General features: G+C 61.6%; 2 protein-coding genes across 9 annotated transcripts in view; one reads left to right on the top strand and one right to left on the bottom strand.

The window, feature by feature from the left end:
* The window catches only part of SBNO2 (strawberry notch homolog 2), a 42321-nt gene extending 32535 nt beyond the window's left edge, over positions 1-9786 (top strand). For 6 of the 7 annotated variants that reach the window (XM_019964855.2, XM_070793482.1, XM_070793481.1 and 3 more), the window contains 21 exons: positions 843-960; positions 1217-1322; positions 1703-1856; positions 2475-2651; positions 2904-3001; positions 3704-3786; positions 4631-4822; positions 5031-5200; positions 5631-5762; positions 6195-6330; positions 6405-6517; positions 6618-6689; positions 6786-6894; positions 7010-7084; positions 7200-7343; positions 7440-7534; positions 7626-7718; positions 7858-7989; positions 8166-8242; positions 8329-8519; positions 8616-9786. In XM_019964855.2, the coding sequence (XP_019820414.2) occupies positions 843-960; positions 1217-1322; positions 1703-1856; positions 2475-2651; positions 2904-3001; positions 3704-3786; positions 4631-4822; positions 5031-5200; positions 5631-5762; positions 6195-6330; positions 6405-6517; positions 6618-6689; positions 6786-6894; positions 7010-7084; positions 7200-7343; positions 7440-7534; positions 7626-7718; positions 7858-7989; positions 8166-8242; positions 8329-8519; positions 8616-9103 (2955 nt within the window). In that variant the 3' untranslated portion in view covers positions 9104-9786. The remainder of the gene's footprint in view (positions 1-842; positions 961-1216; positions 1323-1702; positions 1857-2474; positions 2652-2903; positions 3002-3703; positions 3787-4630; positions 4823-5030; positions 5201-5630; positions 5763-6194; positions 6331-6404; positions 6518-6617; positions 6690-6785; positions 6895-7009; positions 7085-7199; positions 7344-7439; positions 7535-7625; positions 7719-7857; positions 7990-8165; positions 8243-8328; positions 8520-8615) is intronic. The other variant, XM_070793483.1, reaches the window with a different exon arrangement.
* Positions 9787-11096: 1310 nt separating this feature from the next.
* GPX4 (glutathione peroxidase 4) lies at positions 11097-13499 on the bottom strand. 2 transcript variants are annotated; one of them, XM_019964854.2, is made up of 7 exons: positions 13345-13499; positions 12260-12354; positions 12038-12182; positions 11747-11898; positions 11612-11636; positions 11414-11473; positions 11097-11341 (listed from the first exon to the last, which is right to left on the bottom strand). In XM_019964854.2, the coding sequence occupies exons 1-7, from the start codon at positions 13426-13428 to the stop codon at positions 11309-11311; spliced, it is 594 nt and encodes a 197-aa protein (XP_019820413.1). In that variant the 5' UTR covers positions 13429-13499; the 3' UTR covers positions 11097-11308. The 2 variants fall into 2 exon arrangements, with proteins under 2 accessions (XP_019820413.1, XP_070649580.1); XM_070793479.1 differs by lacking the exon at positions 13345-13499 and adding an exon at positions 12620-12847.
* Between the last annotated feature and the right edge of the window lie 2914 nt (positions 13500-16413).

The following is a 16413-nucleotide window of genomic DNA, read 5'->3' as shown; positions in this document are numbered from 1 at the left end:
CTTTGCTCTTAAGTCTGAGATCACTTCCTTTTTGTTCACACCAAACTGTAGGAAAATGAAGTGTAGGAGAGTATAAGCTAGAGTCTGATGTTTGTGTCCTGTCCACCTCTTCATGTTTCCACATACTCCTTTTGCCAGTAACAATCTTCCAGAGGACCCACCTTGGCCTCCCTACAGCTTGGGCATTCAAGGGCCACAACTTCTCCTGGGGATTTCTGCAAGGGCCCACAGAGGATCCTCAAGCTCTATCCTCCCAGGATCCACCCTTGTTCCCAGAAGTGGGGTGGCTATATTCTCTGGGGGCTCCCCCTCCCTCTTGATGAGAGGAGACCTGGGGTCCTCTGCTCACAGGGCGAAGTCTGTACAGAGGCCCTCAAGCAAGACACAGCAGCAGGTCTACTGATGCATCAGCTTAGCAACAGCATGAAAAATAACAAGGTTGATCTCACACCCGGGGGCAGCCTGTCAGCATCAGGCTAACCTTCTCACCCATGTTCCCACAAGTTCTCCTTCGACCTTCTGTACATTTGTGTGGACACGTGTGCACACACATGGCACTCACACCTTGTCTTTCAGATAGGTTTGTGACAGACTTACTTGTTCATAACTTGCTCCTCTGAAAACATGAAGAACTGTCTATGTTTTCCAACTTCTGTGAACATCACTGGGGTCTAGAGGCTGTTTTCCAGTGGCCCTGGTGGCCTCACACCCCAAGGACCCCGCCCTGTGGCCAGAGACCCCAGGCACCTTCTGGAGTTCCCCCAGCCAGGAAGGGAGGCAGTGTGGTGGGTCTGTGGGGTGGCCTGCCTTCCAGAACAGTCCTTAACCCATGCCCAACCCAGATTGTGTTCGACGAGTGCCACAAAGCCAAGAACGCAAGCTCCACCAAGATGGGCAAGGCCGTGCTAGACCTGCAGAACAAACTGCCCCTGGCCAGGGTGGTCTATGCCAGCGCCACAGGTGAGGGCCCACTCATCGATGGGTGATACCTGCCCCAGCGCAGCTGTAGGGGCATCCAATCTGCAGCCCAGCTCCTGCCAGCCACCTTGCAGCCTGTCTGCAGAGATACCAGCCCCTGTTACTCTGCCCACTGGCTGTGGGCACTTTTCCAAGAGCCTCAGGTCCTTGTTGCTGGCCCTCATGCCATTTCTGGGACCCCATCCAAGGCTGCCAACCTAGCCAGGTCAGAGGAGCTGACAGTGGCCCCCTTCCCCAGGTGCCTCTGAGCCCCGGAACATGATCTACATGAGCCGCCTGGGCATCTGGGGTGAGGGCACGCCCTTCCGGACCTTTGAGGAATTTCTGCACGCCATTGAGAAGAGGTGCGCTCTTCATGTCCACGTGATGGAGGTGGGGCCACAGAGGGCCCTGCTTGTCATATGTAAAGGTGCACCCCTCCCACTCACTCTCCTGTAGCAACCAGGGGGGGTTTAGAATGAAAATTCCATGCTTTGTCTGCCTGGTACTTCCAATCATCTCAGGATAAGGGCCCTCCCCTGCCCCCTGCCAAGGTAGACCACTTTCTCTTTCCAAGGTGCACCCACAGGGCCTTTGCATATGCTCCCTGCCCCACACACCGCACCCTGTGCACCTAGTCCTTCCTCACTCTCCACAGTGACAGCCCCCACCTCGCTGGCTCCATCTCTTGGGACCCAGCATGTGGTCCCTAGCTGGCACCCAGGCAGCCTGTGCTTGCCCACAGGGGTGTGGGCGCCATGGAGATTGTGGCCATGGACATGAAGGTCAGTGGCATGTACATCGCTCGCCAACTCAGCTTCTCTGGTGTCACCTTCCGCATCGAGGAGATCCCGCTGACCCCGGCCTTCGAGCGCATCTATAACCGGGCAGCCCTGCTGGTAAGCCTCTGACCTAATGGACAGCCTTGGTGTCCCCTTGGAGTTCTGCCTCATGACCTTCAGTGTCTGCCCTTGAGGGTGCCACTCAGATTAGTAAGACTGTAGACAGGAGGAAGCGGCTGACCTACCCACCTCATCCTTGGCGGGAGCCCAGCATCTCAATCCCATTCTAGCTGGGGATTCTGTCGGACTCCCCTCCCCACTTTGCCCCCAGGTGTGATCCAGAGCTTCAGGCTCTCTCTGTGGGGCCGTTCTAGGTGTTACAGGGTGTGGAACAGCCTCTGGCTCCACCAGGTCAACACCAAGAACCCCCTCCCTGGTGACAACTACAGATGCCCCAGACATGGCCCGCTGTCCCCTGGGGGCCAGTGGCAGGAGGCGGGCAGGGCAGATATCCCCACCACTCTGGAGGTGTTGTCCATTTACCCTCTGATTACATGAGTGCCATTTTCACTGTGGCTTTCTGAATGTTACACATTTTGGATTTTTGGCATTTCTGACCATCCAGCTATCGCCAGGGCCTCTGTATAGCCCCACTTACAGCCCCCATCCTCTGGCCCTACATTTCTGTGGGGCAGGGGCTGGCAGTAGCAAGCTGAGCTGGGCATGTCGTTGCAGTGGGCCGAGGCCCTGGGCGTGTTCCAGCAGGCAGCCGACTGGATCGGCCTGGAGTCGCGCAAGTCCCTGTGGGGCCAGTTCTGGTCAGCCCATCAGCGCTTCTTCAAGTACCTGTGTGTGGCTGCCAAGGTGCACCGGCTGGTGGAGCTGGCCCAGGAGGAGCTGGCCCAGGACAAGGTGAACTGGGCTGGGCTGAGTCCCTAGAAAGAAGCAGGCACAGGCTTATGTGGAGATCGGGGTTGTCTGGGAGCTGAGGCCAGCCATTGGTGCCAGGTTAACATCCCAGGGGATATGGGCTTGTTGGGGTCTGGCAGCCTGAGTAACACAGGGGAGGGGAACGGAGTAACAGGTCAGCCCCAGGTTCCCAGCTGCAGGGGCAGGTGTGGGGGCAGGGGTGCCAAGCCTGCTCACACACACCCACCCCCGCAGTGTGTGGTCATCGGGCTGCAGTCTACAGGTGAGGCGCGGACCCGGGAGGTGCTGGGCGAGAAGGAGGGACAGCTCGATGGCTTCGTGTCCGCTGCCGAGTGAGTGACACATTAGGGCCCTTTCCCTGTGTGACCAACCCTGGGGCCTGGCCCTGCCTGTGACCCCAGCCGAAGGAGCCGACTCCGACCCTCAGAGACCTTAGGTCCAGCCCAGGTTATTAAGCCAGAAGGGGTAACCATGGGGACCTAGGACTCGGTGGGCACCAGCCCAGGGTCCTGAGACTTTTATCGAATGAGGTTTTCCCAGCCTTGCCCCCTGCATGCGTACTGGGCTGATTCAAGGACTGCACAGATTTTAGGGACTGTCCCTGGTGGTTCTTAAAGCCCCTGGCCTCCCTTCTCACCCTGGATGAGGATCCCAGCACAAGGCCCCTTGTCCGCTCTGCCTCATCCCGTCTCTTCCCACATGGTCCAGCATGTCCTTCCTTCCCCTGGGCCCCCCACCCTGGGATGCCCCCCTTCTACTTCAGAGCCATCAGCACTTGCAGGCAGAGCCCCACCCAGCCCCCCACCTATATTTCATCCATTGCCCACCATGTGTGGGTAGGACCCCAGTGGGACCCCTGCCCCGTCCCTGCAGCTCCTTCCCTCTCTTACCCATCTTCTCTGAGCCCCTGTGCCCAGACCCACCCTTTGGGGCCCCTTGGTGCTAGGTGTCCACTCTGCAGAGTAGCCCTTAACACATGGGACCCAACCCCTCCATGTCTCCCAGTGAAAACAAACTCTGTGTCTCACTTTCAGAGGCGTCTTTTTGTCGCTAATTCAGAAGCACTTTCCTTCGACCAAGAGAAGGCGAGAGAGAGGAGCAGGCAGTAAGAGAAAGCGTAAGTGCCCACTGCCTGGACCTTGTGCCTATGGCCCCTCACTGCTCCTGCCGGTCCTCCAGCCTCCCTCCTTTCTGACCCTCGACCTGGGTTGGTGTGCTGCCACACAGCCACATGGCCTGAGCCCGTCCCCACCCTAGCTCTCCAGCGCAGCTGCTCAGTCAGCAAAAAACCCCAGTGCTGCAGGATGACGGTGTGGCTAGTGCATCCCCAAGGCCTCCAGCCTCATCCCCAGAAGGCAGGGCCTCGTATTCCCCAGGTAAAAGTGAGCCTGAGGCTGAAACTGCACTGGTTCAGGGGACCAGGATGGGGCTCATACAAAGCACCCCAGGATAGGGGAGTGGCCCGAGCACCTACCTGCAGGCACACACTGCACCCTGTTCTTGCAGGCAAAGGCTGAGCATCCTCTCATCAGGGGGAAGTGAGGCTCAGAGAGACCAAGCAACTCACCTGAGAGCACACAGCCAGCCTTGGGGCCCAGTCCTGCCCCTCTGGCTGGGAACACCCTGCAGGGTGTCTGGGACAGTATCCAGGTTACTTGGGCCCCTGGACTGCCACCCCCCAGGGTTTGGGCATGTCCTCTGGCCTACCCACCCAGTGCCACCTTGTGAGGTGGGGCACGTGGCCTCCCCGGGCACCACCCAAGGACACACTGCTATGTCAGGAAGTCTGGCAGGGTCGGTAACACGTCCCCACCACCAGCAGCGCCCAGACATGCCACAGCTGCACAGGGGGAAAGGGCTTGGGCTATAAGCCCTAACCATCCAGGCATGCAGCCTGTCCATGGACCACTGGGAGTCTCCCTGGGACCAGGCTGCAGTGACCCTTGACTGCTCCCCTGCAGGGCGGCCACGGGGCCGTGGGGCCAAGGCACCCAGGCTGGTGTATGAGGCAGCAGGTGTGATCCGCATTAGTGACGACAGCAGCACAGAGTCGGACGGTGGCCTGGACAGTGACTTCCACTCCTCCCCCGAGTCCCTGTTGGACGACGATGTGGTCATCGTGGATGCCATCGGGCTCCCAGCCGATGACCGCGGTGAGGCCCAATGCCGCCTTCCCCATCCTTGCTTCTCATGCTCTGAGCAGGAAGTCAGGGGCACATGAGCAGGAGCAGCCAGGGGTTCGGGGAAAGATTCTAGACCCCCACTACCCAGGGACTCCCTCACCCTTGAGGGCCCAGGGAGGGGAGCAGGGCTGTGGACAGGCAGCCTGGCCCAGTTCCCCCTGACCCTCTGGCCCCACAGGCCCCTTGTGCCTCCCACAGCGGGACCTGCATGGCCCCGGAGTCCTGGAGCGGGTTGAGCGGCTGAAGCAGGACCTGCTGGCCAAGGTGCAGGCGCTGGGCCGGGAGCTGCCAGTCAACACCCTGGATGAGCTCATTGACCAGCTAGGGGGCCCAGAGTGCGTGGCTGAGGTGAGCTCTGGTGCCCCCTGGTGGCCAGCTTGGTGGGGGTGGCTGCTGGGTCCAGTGTCCTGCTCTCCCCTTCAGGCAGTGCTGCCCAGGCCCAACCCCCAACCCCCCTCCCTTTCCCTTCCTCTCCCCCTGTGTGCCTGCGCGCTTTCCCGGGACGGGCCCTGGTGCCACCTCAGATCTGTCTTGGTCCTGTGTGGTCGGGTTGCAATAAAAAGACTCAGGAAGATGTAGTGACCGTGCCTGCTGACGACCCCATGGGTACCCGAGCCTAGGGAGAGGCCAGGTTCTGGCAGCCCCCACCACCCACCCACACCCAGGAGCCCCAGGAGCCAGGTGGGGGGACAGATGGGGAAACTGAGGCCCGTGGGGACCAGCCCCTGGGTGGCCACACCAGCTGACAACCTGTCCTCTCTCCCCACCACGGCCATAGATGACCGGCAGGAAGGGCCGTGTAGTGTCCAGACCTGACGGGACGGTGGCGTTTGAGTCACGAGCGGAGCAGGGTCTCTCCATTGATCACGTGAACCTCAGGGAGAAGGAACGCTTCATGAGTGGGGAGAAGGTGGGGGCCCTGGGGCACCCCGGGTGTGGCTGCATGTGGGCTGAGAGGCGCAGGGCTCTTGATAGACTGGCTGGAGGACCACCAGCTGTGTATAGGGGTGTGTGCTGTGCTTGTGTGCCTGAGTGGGCCCCCAGCCCTCACCAGTCCCACTTTCAGTTTGAATCGTCCAGGCCCTCTGTCAGTGCCTAGCCCGCTGATGCTGAGCCACCCCATGGGAGCTGATGTCTGCAGGGCCAGCAGACTCTAGGGGTGCCTCAGGATGGTCCTGACTCTAAGCCCACAGAGGCCCCTCAGGGACACACATACCTGACCTTCTTGTGTGGGTCACCCTGAATGCTTCCAGTTAACCCAGGGCACATGGGGTGTGGGGCAAGGTGGAGCAGGCTGCCCGCCCTGCCACCCCTCTGATCCATCCCCGACCCTGCGTCCCAGCTTGTGGCCATCATCTCAGAGGCCTCCAGCTCCGGTGTCTCCCTCCAAGCTGACCGCCGGGTGCAGAACCAGCGGCGCCGGGTGCACATGACGCTGGAGCTGCCCTGGAGCGCTGACCGAGCCATCCAGCAGTTTGGTGAGCCCTGCTCCCGACCCAGGCCACGCCCCCAGGGGGCCCACCTGGTCCCTAAACACCTCTTCTGCCTCCAGGCCGGACCCACCGCTCCAACCAGGTCTCTGCGCCGGAGTATATCTTCCTCATTTCAGAGCTGGCAGGGGAGCGCAGGTTTGCTTCCATCGTGGCCAAGCGGCTGGAGAGCCTGGTGAGCCTTAGGCCGGGGGCGGGCTGGTAGCTCCCCAAGTGGGGTGGGCCAGGGAGGAGCAACATATGAGTAACATGTGACGGCCTCCCATCCTGGGCAGGGGGCTCTGACCCATGGGGACCGCCGTGCCACTGAGTCCCGGGACCTGAGCAAGTACAACTTTGAGAACAAGGTACCCAAGGAGGTGGGGCCCAGGAGAGGAGTGTTCCCGGGGTGCTGAGACCTGGGGTGCCCTGGTCTCTGACATGGCCCTTGGGCCTCCCCGCAGTATGGTGCCCGGGCGCTCAGCTGTGTCCTCACCACCATCCTAAGCCAGACGGAGAGCAAAGTGCCACTGCCCCAGGGCTACCCTGGAGGGGATGCCGCCTTCTTCCGTGGTGAGCTGGTAGACCCCCCCACACATACACACCAGGGGCACAGGAGACACTGGTGGTGAGGGGGAGCCCTGGTAGGCTGTGGCCAGCAGTCGTGCGAGGCTCCCCCTCCCCACAGACATGAAGCAGGGGCTGCTGTCAGTGGGCATTGGCGGGCGCGAGTCCCGGTCCGGCTGCCTGGACGTGGAGAAGGGTGAGTCCCTCACTGGCTGGCACCTCCAGGATGGGGAGGAGGGGGCAGATATGAGGGGAGAGGGGGAGACAGGGAGGCTGCCTGGACATAGCCTGAGGCACCCTGCCATCCGCAGACTGCTCCATCAGCAAGTTCCTGAACCGCATCCTGGGGTTGGAGGTGCACAAGCAGAACGCACTCTTCCAGTATTTCTCCGACACCTTTGACCACCTTATTGCCGCCGACAAGAGGGAGGGCAAATACGACATGGGCATCCTGGGTGAGCCCTGTGGGGACGCCCTCCCCTGGGCCAGGCCCCAGACTACCACTCGCCCCACTCACCCGCTCGCCCCACTCACCCGCTCGCCCTCTACAGACCTGGCCCCTGGCATTGATGAGATCTATGAGGAAAGCCAGCAGGTGTTCCTGGCGCCTGGACACCCGCAGGATGGACAGGTGGTCTTCTACAAGGTGAGCAGCCCTGCCCCTCCCCGCCCCACTCACTGTCCCTTCCCGCCCTGTTCACTGCCCCTCCCATCACCTGACACCTGCGTGCCCGCAGATCAGTGTGGACCGTGGCCTGAAGTGGGAAGAGGCCTACGCCCGGTCACTTGAGCTGACGGGCACCCACGACGGCTTCTACCTCTCCTACAAGGTGGGCCCTACAGCAAACCCCCAACGCTCTCCCAGGGGCAGGAGCCAGGCTGGTGGGTTGGCAGGGGAGGGCGGTGGCCATCCTCATGCCGTCTCGCTTGACATGCCTTCTCGTATATGTGGTGCACTGCCCCATCCAGGTCCGCGGCAACAAGCCCAGCTGCCTGCTGGCCCAGCAGAACCGCGGCAAGCTCTTCACCGTGTACAAGCCCAATATAGGGCGGCAGAGCCAGCTGGAGTCCTTGGATAGCTTGAGCCGGAGGTTCCGCCGGGTAGGTCCCCGGGGTACCTTCTGTACCCTTAATGCTCCAGTGTCCAGCAGCCCCCAGGCCGCTCTGGCCGCTAGGTGGGGGATGAGCAGCCCTGGGTCCTTTGCACCGCAGTTTCCCCCGACTGGCTAGGGAGCGCAGACAGGCTCTTGCAGGGGCTCAACCCGCTGTGTCCACAGGTGACGGCAGAGGAGGCCAGGGAGCCCTGGGAAAGCAGCTACACCTTCTCGCTGACGCACTGCAGCCACACCACATGGTGAGGGCCCGGGGTGGCCTGGGGGGGACTGTTGGGGGCACGCGCTCGCTTGCGCGGCAGTTGGTTTGAGCCGTGGTCCCCCACAGGAACCGGCACTGCCGGCTGGTGCAGGAGGGCAAGGACTGCGCGCAGGGCCTGCGGCTGCGCCACCACTACATGCTGTGCGGGGCCTTGCTGCGCGTGTGGGGCCGCATCGCCGCCGTCATGGCCGACGTCACCAGCAGCAGCTACCTGCAGATCGTGCGCCTCAAGACCAAGGACAAGAAGAAGCAAGTCGGTGAGTCAAGGCACCAGCGGGCTGGGGGAGGTGGGCGGCCTCAGCCCCGCCCAGCAGGCCCTGATGCTCCAGCCCCGCTCCACCCCGCCCCCACAGGCATCAAGATCCCGGAGGTCTGCGTACGTCGGGTCCTGCAGGAGCTGCAGCTGATGGATGCCGACGTGAAGCGCAAGCAAGCGCGCACTCGGGGTCTCCTCGCGCCGCCTTCCACCCCACGCCCCCTTGCTTTGCCCTTCGGCCCCGGTGAGGTCCTGGACCTCACATATAGCCCGCCGGCCCAGGCCTTCCCCGCGCCCTCACCCTTCACCTTCCCGGCCCTGGGCCCCGGCCCCGGCGGCCAGCTGCTGGGCGCCCCCGACACCCCCGACGCCCCGGCTGACCCCGTGGCACTCCTACACCAGGGCTGCGAAATTAACTTCAAGGAGGTGCTGGAGGACATGCTTCGCTCCCTCAACGCCGCGCCACCCGCCGAGCCGCCCGGCCCTCTGGGCCCTCTGGGTGCAGGGGCTGCGGGCGCACCGGCAGGTGGAGCACCAGAGCGGCAGAGCGTCATCCAGTTCAGCCCCCCCTTTCCCAACTCCTAGGTCCAGGCATCCTTTCCGAACGAAACTTATTTATCCGTAATAGGCTCCCGTCTACACGGGGAAGAGGGTGGCTAGCCGAGCAGGGCCAGGACCCCAGCCGACTACTGAGAGGAGCAGGGCTAGGGGTCCCTCGTCCAGCCTCCCGAGGCCTCTATTGCAGTGCCTTCCCGCCCGGTGCCTGGGCAGATCCCCAAAATGCTGTCTGCCCTGGGGGGCCCTCCAGGGCCTTGCCTGGTGGGCAGTGGCCTAGTGCAGCCCCCACTCAGGATACTTGGGGGCCAGGCAGGGCCTAGAGTGGCGGCCCTTCTTCTCTGTGCCTCTATCCTCTACTGCCCCACTCCAGGCCTGGGTTGGGGCTCCCACCCCACCCACCTTAGAAGGCCCGGTCAGGCCTGTACCCCTGACATCCACAAAACTGGGTGGCCCCAAGAGCTGGAAACTCAGGAAACCCCAGGTGCTCAGGGCCCCACCGCTTCTGGGGGGCTCCAAGGGGCAGATCCCCTCTTAATATATGCAACCCCTCCCTGCTCTCTGTGCCCTAAATTATTGTCCAGCCACCTCTCGGGGGCCTGGAATCCCTGCAGAGCTGGTGGCTGGCCCCCTGATTTCTATGTGTATTTATAATTAATTCAAGTGTATATATGTAAAGAGATCTTTTTTTAAATATATGTGCCTTTTCACTACTTCCCAGGCTGTCTGCTGCTGCTATCTGCAGGGCAGCGGGGCGGGAGGTGGGGCAATGGTGGTGGGTGTGCCCTGCATGTTCCTTCCCAGTGGGGTGTGGGTGAGATCAGAGTGACTTCTGGCCCTCATCTCTGCCAGCTCATCTCACCCACGATGGCACCTGGCCTTGTGGATGCCTGGGGCTAGGCTAGGGGAAACCCCACCCCACTGGGCCCTTTGTCCAGTATGATCCTGGCATCCCCGCAGCAGGCCAGTTGCCTCTGAACTGACTATACCAAGCCCCTGGAGCCTTGGACCAGATACCCTGCTCCCTGCCCACTTGAGATGTGACCCGCCCACCCATCCCACCCCACCCCCATCCCACCCCTCCCCAGGCCCCTCTTGGTGATGCTGAGTCCTGTTCCTTAGAGCCCCTTGATCTGAACTGACTGCCATCTCTGCCTTGGTTTCTTCCCAGGTCTGCTCCAGATGGTGTTGGGTATGGCAGGCAGGGCAGCCCAGGGACAGGAGAGCCCAAGAGTTGGGCTCAGTCTGGAAGGCAGGACCGGATGCCCAGCTGTTCCTGGAAACTGGGGAGCATGCCCAGCCCATAGCCTGGAAGTTGGAGAGGGACTAGGGAGCAGTCAGGAGACCCTGCTATAAGCCGCCAAGGGTGGTGGAGGTGGCTCTTGACCCTCCATCCAGACCCAGCCAGTCCCCTCCCTCATAGGTCCCCCACTCCTGGGGGAAGGCTGCTGATCTTTCTGGCTGGTGGAGGCAGGAGAGGAGCCAGCTCAGCCATTCTACAGCTGTCTGCCCGCCCCCCACTCTCACAGGATGGCCCCTTTGAGCAGCAGGCAGGCTGTACCCACCCACAGCCCTTCCCGGGGAGTGGGGCTGCATCCACCAGGTAAAGCCCATGGGCAGGCCTGATGCCCGGACTCTGTGTCTTCATCACAAGGCCAGCATGGTGAGCAGGCCCTGCCAGGCATGGCTCGGTGCTCAAACCAGCTTGGCCTGATGCCCAGCCTGGGTGCAGCGGGCCTCCCAACAGCAGGGTCACCAGCCCAAGTCCCCTGATGTCCCCACACCTGGGTACACTGGAGGAGACCAAGGCTGAGAGCAGTAGCCAATGAAGAGGCATTATCTCCCCCAGCGGCTGGGCCGGGCTAGGCTGGGCTGAGGAGATTAGCAACCCCAGGCAGGACAGGTGGAGCCCTCTGAATCCTGAAGGAACTCCACCTCCCACTTGCCCCCACCCCCCTCAGCCTAGGGAGTTGATGACACCTGCCCCTGAGCCCTGGGTTAGCAAAAGCCAGGAGCAAGCCAATCTGTGTTGTACATTTTATTCCCACAAGGCAGCCAGAGGTGGGGTTGCCAAGCCGCAGCCAGGCCAAGGGACCTTCCTCCGGAAGGAGTGCACGCCAGGTTCTCAGGTCTGCCCCACCAGGGGCTGGTTTTCAGACAGACCGTCATAGGCACCGGGGGAAGGCTTCTCGGAACACAGGCAACAGGCTTGGGTAGGGGCAGCACCTTGTGGAGCTAGAGGTAGCACGGCAGGTCCTTCTCTATCACCTGCGGGGGAGAAGGGGGTGAGGGATGCCTTTTCCCGAGTCCCCCCAGCGGGCTCCCCAGACAGGCACCTACCAGGGGCTCTTCCATGGGACCATACCGCTTCACCACACAGCCGTTCTTGTCAATGAGGAACTGCAAGGAGGCCACCGTGGGGCTGAAGTGAGCCAGTGGCCCCTACCTGCCGTCCCCATGGCTCTGGACTCTCAAAGCAGTACATCTGTGGCTGGTGGCTGTGTCTGTCCACCCCGCCAGGGCCCCTAACCCCCTTACCTTGGTGAAGTTCCATTTGATGGCGCTACAAAAGAAGCATGAGGTTGTGAGGAATCCCCTGGCAGTTGCAGATCCCCTCTCCACTGCCCTGGGGAAGCCATCCTGTCCTCCCCTGTCCCCCAACCCCCAACTCACTTTCCCAGCATGCCTCTCCCCTTGGGCTGGACTTTCATCCATTTCCACAGAGGGTGGGCGTCGTCCCCATTTACACAGATCTTGCTGAACAAATCGAATTTGACGTTATAGCCAGCGGCGAACTCTTTGATCTCTGCATTACTCCCTGGCTCCTGTGTAGACCCGGGTTGGGAGGAGGGGGTGAGTGGGGAGAGGCCTATACCCACTTCAGTCCCCGCTTCCACAGACAGCTCTTCTCCCCAGCCCGCACAAAGGGACACACAGGGACACCCAGGGCCAGCCACGACGCACCTGCCTCCCAAACTGGTTGCAAGGGAAGGCCAGGATCCGTAAACCACACTCGGCGTATCGGGCGTGCAGGTCGACCAGCTGAGTGTAGTTTACGTCAGTCTTGCCTCATTGCGAGGCCACATTGGTGACGATGCACACGTGGCCCCTGGAGACGGGATGAGGCGGTCAGGTCAGGGCCACGACCTTACCCTCGCCGCCCCCACCAAATGGGCAAGGACTCACCGGTACTTGTCCAGGTTAACCATGCGCCCGTCGATGTCCTTGGCTGAAAATTCGTGCATGGAGCGAGCACAGCGCCAGTCGTCGCGGGACGCGCACTACAAGGCAAGGACTGGCTGAGCGGCCGACTGACCTCGGGGCGTGGCGCCCGCAGCCGTTCGGCCCACTCACCCAGCCTAGGGTACCTAAGGGAGAAAAACCCGGGCCCTGGGACTAAGCAAAATATGAGGCTCCTCCTCAAAGGCTCCCCTGTACAACACGGCGCATTGGGCCGGAGTCATTGAGACCTAGGGAAGCTCGGAACCCTGCCAGGTGCCCCACCGGATGGGGGAGGCCGCTGGGTGTGGGGGCCTCCGTGCGCACCGGGTCTTGGGATTCGGTGGCGCAGCCGCTCTCCCCGGCCGGGGGTCCCGCCAGCCCAGGGCTCTCAGGAGCTGGCCTCCTCCGCCGGGGGCGCGCCCTCCTGCGACGGCATATCCGAGCCCTCCTCCTTCGGGGGGCTCGGCGCCGTCGCCCGGCCGGCAAGCGGCGCCGCTGCCCTCGACGGCCCGGGGAGCAGGCGGCTGCGCGGCCCATGCCCGCAGGTCTCTGACTGAACTTGTGCCCACCGAGCGCCGGGCCCCGGGGACAAAGGGCCGGTAGCCAAGGGCGCCAGGCCGCTCCTCTGTGACGCCACCGCAAGGGGCCCCGGGGCGCGCAGGGCTGGGGAGGGGCAGTGACGACCCGCGGCGCGTGATCCCGGATTTCCACCCCTTCGGCCGCCCCCGCTCTCCAGGCCGCAGTCGGGGAGCCAGAAACCGACGGCGCCACCCTCAGCTGCCCCGATACAGGAGCCTGTGCGCGTCAGGGGCTTCAAACCGTGGGTTCCGACCGCCCAGCCCTGTCCCCGGCCCCCCGGACGCCGCCTCGGTCCCTGACCCAGACTCGGACCGTGACCCCACCCCCCACCCCCCCCCGCGCTCTAGCCCCGGTCCGAATGGCCGCGGGGTGGGGGGGCGACCGGCGCCCCCCGCCCAAGGTCGCCAGAAGGCAGGTCGCGCGCCCGCCCAACGGCCCACTGGCCGGCCGGCCGGCGGCGCCGCACTCACCATGGTGCTGGCCAGGCCCGGCGCAGCCAGAGCCCCGCAGAGTAGCGCTGGCTTGAGCAGGCGGTACAGACGGCTAAAGCTCATCTCGGCGGTGGGGGGCTCGGGAAAGCAGCGCTCCTCCCCTCGCCGAACCGACCAATGGACGCGCGCCGGCGGGCCTCACCTCCCCGCCCTACGCCACGCCCAGCAACACTCTCACTGGTTGGATGCTCAGGCGTCGCAGACGCGTGCCCACACAAGCCAATGGGAGGCCGGAGTGAGGCTGGCGGGGCGGGGCCTGGGCCGGGCTGCGGTTTTTTTCGCTGTATGTGACTGCGCATGCTTATGCGCAGGCGGGCGGGCGGGTCTACGCGGGCGGTGCGTAGATGGGTTGCGGACAGTTATCCGCACTGAAGGATGCCCGACAACTTGAGATACTACTGGAAGCCCGTGGCAGCGGATCGGGGTGGTGGGGGGAAAGGTTGGCTCGAACTTTCAGAAAACATGCCTCAGCTTACTGAAAACGTATTTGTTTCTTTGAAATGTAAATAAAACCACGCTGGGCGTCGGACTACCCCCACTCGGGCTGCGGTGTCGCTACGAGGGCCTGGAGGTCACCGGCGGCGATAGGCCCGGATGGCGGTGGCGCTGCCGCAGGGATGCGCCATGAGCGCACGGCTGAAGGTTGCCGCCCTTGGACAGTGCAGGCTTAGTCGTTTATATAAGTGACACGTGAGCCCTGGGGGGGAAGGGAAGCTCGGGCAGTTACATTGTGGTCCCGCCCCCTTCTCTGAGTGGACTGGCAGGTGTGTGCTTAGAAAGGAAAACACCAGAGAGATTTTTTGTCACTTCCAACGTGACACAGCACGAGTGCACGCGGTAGGGGACAGAGCGCCCGCTGATCTGGCTCCTGGAGCATTTCCCCTCGAGGCTCAGGCGTTGGGCCACCGGCCAGAGAGCAGGCCCATCCCATTCTCGGGACCTGAGTCACGAAATTCCACAGCCCGCCTGGCTGCCCCCCACCCTCAGCCGCGGAAGGACGTTGACCTGCGGCCTGAGGGTGGTTTCAGCTTGTGCTGTTGGTCAGTTTCTCTCTTCTTGGATCCTCCCCCGTGGACGTTTCTGCAGAGGTCTTGGGGGCAGGACTTTTGGGGCTGGGATCATTTGGGGGAACGCCCCCACACACACATACACACACTTCCTGCAACCTAGGCCTGCCCCAGGGGTCTTAGTAGGCCGCATTTGGTGGCAAAGGGGACAGGATCCCTGGGGCCAGGTTGCCACACTCCTGTCTTGCACAACAGCCTTCATGTACTTATGCCTCTCAGCCTGATCAACCAGAGCCGGTGAGTTCTGAAGTCACAACGAGCTGGAGCCCTCATTGTCTCAGCTTGGCTATCTCACTTCTCAGGAAATGCCCCCTCACTTCCGCCGGGGGTGGGGGGCGGGCAGCACTGGGTGTCATCGCCCACACCAGCCAGTCTGAGTGGCCCTTAGAACGACACAGCTGTTCCTAGTTTCCCTTATGGTGGGATCTGTAACTTTGTCATGAAGATGGCCACCCTCTGACTGGTTACTTGAGGGTTTCCAGGAAAATAGCTTAGGATGACTCCCCCTCCCTGTGGAGCCCACTGCAGGGGAGACATGGGCAAGGTCTCACCCCATTCCTGACTTCATACTAGTTACAGTGAGAGCACAGGGGGCAGGACGAGCTGCTGGCTGTGGTTCCACTGGCTCTGGGAGGGCTTTGTGCCTGGGGATTCACTGCTTTTCCAAACATTCCTCCCCTTACAGAGGAGGCAGTGGAATCCTGGGGAAGCCCCAGCCAGACTCCAGGAAGGCTCCCCTGGTGGTGGCCTTTGAGTTTAAAATTCACATGACATAAAATTCACCATTTTCACCAAAGCATACAGTGATTTTTAGAATATTCACAATGTTGTGGGACCATCACCACTACGCAATTCCAGAACATTCTTATCACCCCAAAATAAACTCCATCCCCGTTTGTAGTCACCCACCCCAACCCCTGGCCCCCACCATCTATTTCCTCACCCCGTTCAAACTCCTGTGAGTGGAATTAGACAGCACTTCTTTGCTTTCTATGTCACTTATGTCATTCGAAAAGAAACCCTGTCCCCATTACCAGTCTCCTCCATCTCCTTACCTCAGCCCCTGACAACCATGAATCTACTCTGTGTGGATTTGCCTGTCCTGGACTGTTCACATCAATGGAGTCATATACTGGTGGCCTCTTGTGTGAGGCTTCTCTCTATGAGCATCATGTTTTCAAGGTTCATCCACATTATAGTGTGTGTCAGTGCTGCTTTTCATGGCTGAGTAATATCCTATGATATGAATGGACTATATTGTGTTTACCCATGTATCCATTAATGAGTATTGTGCTGTTGTACCATTTGGCTTTGTGATGCTGTACAAGACTTTTTGCATGGGCTTGTGTTTTCATTTCTCCTGGGCATGCACCATGGAGTGGAATTGCTGGCTCACATGGTCACTTTAGGTGTTAAAAGGAGCTGCCAGGTTTCCCCACAGCTGCTGCTGGATTTCACATCCCTGGCCAGGAGTGTGGGGGTGGTGGCCTGATTTCTGGCCCCTGGGCTCTGCCAATTGGCAGAGCTGCATGGTGGCGGGTTCCCAGGAGAAAGTTGCAACTCCATGTCCCATTGCTGAGGTCATGCAGTCACAGGCAGAATTCTGATTCATGGGCGATGGGGTGGGGCCCACCTGCTTCTGTGAGCCCATTCTCCCCTCTTCCCTGCCCCAAGGAATAGCTGCTGCTGCTGCTAAGTCACTTCAGTCGTGTCCGACTCTGTGTGACCCCATAGACAGCAGCCCACCAGGCTCCCCCGTCCCTGGGATTCTCCAGGCAAGAATACTAGAGTGGGTTGCCATTTCCTTCTCCAATGCATGAAAGTGAAAAGTGAAAGTGAAGTCGTTCAGTCGTGTCTGACCCTCAGCGACCCCATGGACTGCAGCCTACCAGGCTCCTCCGTCCATAGGATTTTCCAGGCAAGAGTACTGGAGTGGGGTCCCATTGCCTTCTCCCCAAGGAACAGCAAGGTCACCTAACAT

Source organism: Bos indicus, chromosome 7 (genome assembly GCF_029378745.1).
Source record: "Bos indicus isolate NIAB-ARS_2022 breed Sahiwal x Tharparkar chromosome 7, NIAB-ARS_B.indTharparkar_mat_pri_1.0, whole genome shotgun sequence".
NCBI lineage: Eukaryota > Metazoa > Chordata > Mammalia > Artiodactyla > Bovidae > Bos > Bos indicus.
This window is presented reverse-complemented; position numbering and strand designations above follow the sequence as displayed.